The sequence below is a fragment of the Nicotiana attenuata genome, unplaced genomic scaffold, assembly GCF_001879085.1.
Source record: "Nicotiana attenuata strain UT unplaced genomic scaffold, NIATTr2, whole genome shotgun sequence".
In the NCBI taxonomy this organism is placed as follows: domain Eukaryota; kingdom Viridiplantae; phylum Streptophyta; class Magnoliopsida; order Solanales; family Solanaceae; genus Nicotiana; species Nicotiana attenuata.
This window is the reverse complement of record NW_017670767.1, coordinates 20,946-27,871: the sequence shown is the minus strand read 5'-3', so window position 1 is coordinate 27,871 and position 6,926 is coordinate 20,946. Positions and strand designations below refer to the sequence as shown.

Sequence of the window (6,926 nt, the reverse complement as noted above, 5' to 3'; positions counted from 1 at the left end):
CCGTTTCATATTAGATGAGGTAGTTTGACTCGGCACGGAGTTTAAGAAAAAAGAAGAAGACTTTTGAAACTTGTGGTCTTAAAAGCTTCAGGGGTAAAAGTTTTGTGGGGCCATGATGTTTGTGTGGCTATAAAAGCTTCTCATTAAGGGTAAATGAGTAAAATGAAGAGTTTAAAGTTGACTTATTTTCAAATTTAGAAATGTGTCATTTGTTTTGGAACAGACTAAAAAGGAAAGTACCTCATCTAATATGAAACGGCGGGAGTAGGTACTAAGTAGGTGTACTGGCCACATGAGCATTCCAAGTGAACGTACAAAGCACAAGTAGATTTCAAGTGGCCATGCAAAACATAGATAAATTTCATGTTACCGTGAAATAGGGGTGTGCATTCGATTTATCGATTCGATTTTGACCCTTATCGATAATTACTTATCGATTATCGATTTGTACATATGCTTATCGTTTCAATAAGGTTTCGATTTTTTCGATTTCGATTTATCGGTTTTGGGGGCTTATCGATTCGGTTATCGATTACACCAATAAGAAAATTTGCGGGATTCCACGGAAAGTATATCACTATAAACGCGCCTAACTAATATGGACAAAAAGAAGCTAAAATAAGACGAACACCATTTATAATATAAAAATTGTGTCAACAAGCACATGCAACAAAACTAAAGTAAGGGATCAAATGTATGCCACCAACACTCCAACGGTATAAAAAAAACAAAACAAAACAAAACACATCATCACGGCTAATTCTGTTTTCCATTAATTTGAACTTCATTTCCTTGATCTTTAAGTATGATCATTCCTTAAATATGGTAGAGGAAATAATAGGGTAAGGGACTTAGGGTAAAGGAAAGGGTATAGGTTAGGGAAAATAATATTGTATAGCCGCTTTCAAAATAGTAGCGGAATATATATACATTCTGTATGTTATATTAATCTACACAAATAGGTAATTACTCATTTAACAAGTGTCTACAGTCTAGGGGTGTGCATTCGATTTATCGATTCGATTTTGACCCTTATCGATAATTACTTATCGATTATCGATTTGTACATATGCTTATCGTTATCGTTTCAATAAGGTTTCGATTTTTTCGATTTCGATTTCGATAACAAATAATCGATTCGATTTATCGATAAACCGATTCGAATGCACACCCCTACCGTGAAAAGCAACAAATTTATAAAGAAATTGTGTTTTTGACTTGTGATTTAACTCAAACTAAAATGGAGGGAGTAACATTTTTAACCACTGTACTATTTTTCCAACAAAAGTTTTGGCAAGAATTAATGGTGACACAACATTCACTTTCACAGTGTACATATACTAAGTACTGCCAATAGTTGTACCCTTTAACGTCTGTTTTGGTTGTCCTTTTTGCCTTCTTCTGCGTTAAGTAGTTGGATTCGAAAAGCCTCACGTTTCTTTTCCCTTATAGCTGCTCTTTATGAGGTAGTTATACTCTTCATTGGTCATCACTTCATCATCGGTTCTTTTTTCTCATCATCAATACGGTTACTTCTAAATTTAGTGCCTCTCCAAAATTCTCTCCAATTTCTTAGTAAGTATATGTTTGTGTCCAAAAAAGATTGGTCTCAGATTGACCCCATCCCTCTCCAAAAGGTCACAATTTTATGGGAGGTAAAGTTTACTCTTCCTTTATTTTTTTTAAAAAGTTGAAGTTGAAAAAAAAAAAAAAAAAAGGAGTTATGTATGTTGTATATAATTTCGTGCAGCCTACTGCAAATATACCAAAAATGATCTAACCCATTATTTTAATTAATATAATGTTCTTGTACATCAGTGGCCATGAGGTGATCAATCATAAGTCCCCCATCTAAAATCAATCTTGAATGGGAGATTCAAATCTTTTATGGTCCAGACTCCAGCATTCCATGTGTATTACCAACCCAATAATTTTTGTACATTTTATACCCTTTTGTTATAATATAGATGTTCATTCTTTTTTCAAAAATATGAATCTTTTGGTATACCAAATATTTCGTCAATTCTTCTCCTCTGTACATGCACCTCAGTTCTATCATTGGACAAGGTTTTGTCACTTGAAATTTGCATTCTTTCACAATTCTCAAGCTTACAAATATATGATGAATAGTCAGATGGAATAATGCTCCTTTGTTATGTACCACGAATAGAAGCACAATTATTTGAAAAGTAATTCAATTTATATTTGACCATTATTTTTGAAAATTTTAAACAGTGTTTTAAAAAGCATGGGCGTGAGGCGAGGCGTTTTACATATGCCTCAATGAGGCGTAAGCCCCATAGATATTTAATTTAATATTTTATAAAATTAGATAATTACAGTAAATATTCATAAACAGGTAAAATAGCATAAAAAATAAAGAAAACTATATATGTGTGTGCGCGCGCGCGCGCGCTTCATCCCCACAAAAAACTAGTCAAAACAATCTATTATACACTATTTAGAAGCACAAGTAGCTTGAGTAGAAAAGAATAAAGTTTTCTACATGGAGGAACAAAAAGACTGACGAACCTGCAATTTGAACTTTGAACTTACTGCTATGAAGGAGAATGAAGTTCTCTTTATATTTGTAAAAAAAATTGAATATTCGTTGCTTTTGGGAGATATTAGCAGATTAGTGGACAAGATAAATAATTGGGAAAGACCATGAATTAGGGCTTCAATCAATAAAAAGGTCTTGACTTTTAACTTTTTAATATATTTCAGTTCCTTTTTAAAACTTTTGAGCAATTACCAAGATGAATTTTGAGAATTTGGGTATTATATGAAGGACTTATTCAACAAATTTTGTTTTAATTTGAAAAAGTCTCTGAGTCTTATGCCTCACTAAAAAAACGCTCCTCAAACGCCCGGCCGTACGCCTTCCACGCCCGGAGGTATGCCCCGAATTGCTGGGCGTACACCTCTTGAGACTTTCGCTCCATACATTGCCTCGGGACGTTTTTGGTGCGCCTTGCCCCGAAAACGCCTTTTAAAACACTGATTTTAAACTATAAATTGTAGTCGTTTTACATAAATTCTATGTATGTAATTTTACCTTTTCAGGATAATTTTTTTTCCCTTTTCAAATTGCTGCTGAAATTGAATATGTTAACCTTTGTTTTTCGCACATTTGTTATTGAACGTGGGTGAATAAGATTCTTATTAAAATATTACGATAATAGATCAAATATTATTTTTTGCGTAACTATCATAATTTTCGACATTTATGGTTAATGCTTGGTTATTCTAATGATCTTGTAAATTACTTCGAACTTGGAAGTTATGTTCTATGCTCTTACCATCGAAAATAATTTATAGTTCCAATAATGAGATATCGTCAATATAATGCCCTAACGTGGCGGAAGATTAGGGAAATGTATGAAGGAAAATTCCGCTAACATTCTCTGTTTTAAAATAAGTGGGCTAAAATTTTCAGTTTAGTTGAATTTTGCCAAAATTTCTACATTCACGGAGATCTGCCTATTAAAAAATTATGCAACTACACAAATAACATAAATAAAGATACAAAAATAATAGCACCATTATTTTTATGCGAACAGCAAAATCAAGCACCTTAAGGAAAATTTTAAATTCGGAAAAGTAATGAAAGTTAAAAAAAAAGAAAGACTTCCTCTACCTATTTTCAATTACTTCAATTTGTCCGTTAGCAAGTTTATGTATATTTATGCTTTTGTATATCTAGGGTTTGTTTGGAAAGCCACAAGTAATTGAAATTGGTGTAATTACTAGAGTAGTAATTACACAGCCTAGTAATTACACAGTTGTATATTATGACGACCTGTTTGTTTGTCATAGTGTAATTACAGTATAATTATAAGTTTACTGTTTGGTTGCACAAGTGTAACTACACAGTTAGATTAAATTTTAAATGAAGTAGTTATCAAACTTAAAAGTTAATATAATAAATATATGCCTATAAATTTTTATAAGTATAAATGATATTATATTTGGTATTTAAGATGTATATTTTTTCATGAATATACATTAATTAATAATCATATATTTATAACCAATATTGTAAAAATAATTTATATTTTTTTAAATTAATAATATTTAGTTTAGATACTTACAAAAACTAAAAATATACATTTTGTAAGAACATCATGGAATTCATGTTTGATAAAATAAATTAATATTTATAATATAATGTCATAACATTATTCAAATGTTTGACAAAACTAATATATCAATTCTAACTAAAAAACGAGCAACATGCAATGTGAGTCTATACTACTAAAATAAATAAATTAGAACCATGAATATAACACAATTTCAAAATTCAAAAAAAAAATAGTTTAACATATGTCAAATTCCAACATAATAATAGTAAGTTCCACTACAACTTAAGATTAGGAAACATAATAAGTTTATAACAACATTCAACAACGAAATTCCACTATAATTGCATCACCCATTATATGACAAGTTTGTTAATGACTCATTATTTCTAATATTAGGAGGTGTAGTTTCAAAAATAGCATAATAAAATAAATAAAAAAAAATAAAGCAATTACATGGAATCACAAGAAGTAAAGGTAGAGAAATAAAAGATAAATAATATACAAAATAATAGAAATAAAAAGTTATAAAAAATAAATTAAAATAAAAACAAAAAGGAAAGAAACTAAAAAGCAACCTTGTAATTACGATCAATACTCACCTCCCCCTTGAGAATTGGAGAGTATAATTACACCCCTCTAATTACACCCAATTCCATGCTGACCAAGTAATTACTTGGCCAAACAAACATGCCAAACTGTGTAATTACATCCAATTTTATCCAAATCCATTTCCAAGGTGGCTTTCCAATCATGCTCCTAATATCACTCCAAGAGTTGAATAGTTTCCGAGAATTACAGTTTTTCTTTTGCTGGAGGAGAATTACTGTTATTGGGCGTATTATGCTCATTTACGCTTTTTTGTATTAAAGAAATTACTCCCTTCGTCCCAATTTATGTTAAAACACTCATAAATATTAATTATTTCATTAAGGATAAAATAAAAAGTTAAATAAGGAAGTACGACATTCTTTTTTGAAGAGACTAAAAAGAAAAGTAATATACATAAATAGGGACATATGAAGTACTTTTTATGTGGTATATTATGAGGATATGTTATTATTTGGGAAGCCAAACAAGTGTTTTTAACCAGTATAATTATTTTAGTCTCTTTTTAACTAGCTAAGATTCTGCTCATAAGCGTAATAGTATAAGCCTGCCTGATTGTGAGATCGACTAGTCGAACAGAAATGAAAGTCGGCCATAGTGATCCGGAAGTTCCTTGTGGAAGAGCTCTCGCTCAACGGATCAAAGGTACGTCGGGGATAACCGGCTGATGACTCCCAAGAGCTCTTATCGACGGAGGCGTTTGGCACTTTCATCTAATTTTTTGAATATGTGAATTTTATTAAAAGATTTATGATCCAATTTTGCACTAATAATTAAGTATTTTAATCCTTGCCGGTTCACATAAACTAGGATAAATTGAGACAAAGGAGTACTTTGTTGCGATTATCTGACCCCTGAAACTCCATACAGCCGCGAAGCATCATAGCGACTATTCAGCTGACCACCTTTCCTCCTTGTCCGTTTTTTCCCTCATAAGTATTTATTTCTCTCCATCATATAATAAATCTCAAATTCCAACACTTCTGATCACTTCTCTTCGTGTGTGCCGACCATTTCAGATTTTCAATCTCCCATCCCCCACCCCACCCTCAATCTCTGTATATATACACATTCTGATATATTGTTTCATCAACTTTCACTTGCCACAGCAACAAGGAACTCATTCTTCTCTTTGGGAAACAAACAATCTTTCTTTGACGATTTTAAGTATGAAAGGGAGAGGTTTCAGACTTGGGCGGAGGCTGGTGAGAGTTTTCAGCTGTTTTATTCGCCGGAGAACAAACGGAAGAGTCGGCGATAAGCGGTTGAGATCACAGGGATGTGGCAGCAGAGCCATTTCGAAGCTGAGTAAATGCTTACGCTTGCTGAAGCATGGAGCAAAAGGTATCTGCTTTGCTAAACCCAATTCGGGTTACTTCCGGGTCGGGCAAGAACCGATTGATCCAAAGCAAGTGAGTGTACCGAAAGGGCACTTGGCTGTGTACGTGGGCGAGAAGATAGATGATACGTGTAGAGTTGTGGTGCCTGTGATATACTTTAATCACCCTTTGTTTGCTGATTTGTTGAGGGAGGCAGAAATGACTTATGGGTATAATCATTCGGGTGGGATTCAAATCCCGTGTCGGATATCTGAATTTGAGAACGTTAAATCAAGAATCGCCGCCACGGGCGGTGGTGGAAACTGCCGTAGGTAGCGGAGGTGGTGGATGAGCCATTGGACATTGATGTAGGAGTTGTGAACACGGGTAAAAAATTGTAACGTGCAAGGTCACAACCCTCCATATCAATTAGGCCCTCTCTTTTAGCCGAGAGATAAGGGCACGTTGGTATGGGGAGGTTTAGTTTATGTTAGTTTTTTTTTTAATTTTGAATGAAAAAAATGGTTTACAATGATGTCAAGTGTTCTGGGTGTGAAGGGTTTATTTGTACAGATTTTGTTAACCTTCTAGCTCAAATCTCAAATGAAATGCAGGATTTTAAGATATTGAAATGTCCTTGTGTATCAGATCTTCACTATTTTCCTTCTTATTTTTCTTTATTTGAATGGAATTAATATCACAAAGTGATCAAGTATTATCTCTGTTTTGTCATTTGTGTATTAATGGAAGCATGTATTAGTTTACAGTTACAAGAATTGAATGTCAGTCTGGCTTATGAAGAGACGATCTGGGACTAACAGAATTAATAGTAATACCTATAACAGCATGTAAAGTTCTTATAGGTAAAGTTGCGTAAAAGTTTACCTTAACGGCCATTTGGACAGTTAAGGTAAAA

The 6,926-nt window shown here is 32.9% G+C and overlaps 1 protein-coding gene across 1 annotated transcript; it reads left to right on the top strand.

Moving 5' to 3' along the window:
* The first annotated feature begins 5,519 nt into the window (after positions 1-5,519).
* LOC109243136 (auxin-responsive protein SAUR36-like) lies at positions 5,520-6,657 on the top strand. Its single transcript, XM_019410036.1, has one exon. It carries the CDS (start codon positions 5,861-5,863, stop codon positions 6,344-6,346), a length of 486 nt encoding a protein of 161 aa, XP_019265581.1. The 5' UTR covers positions 5,520-5,860; the 3' UTR covers positions 6,347-6,657.
* The last annotated feature ends 269 nt before the right edge of the window (positions 6,658-6,926 follow it).

Coding starts and splice junctions, on each gene's coding strand:
- LOC109243136 (XM_019410036.1), top strand. CDS start 5,861: ATGAAAGGGAGAGGTTTCAGACTTGGGCGGAGGCTGGTGAGAGTTTTC.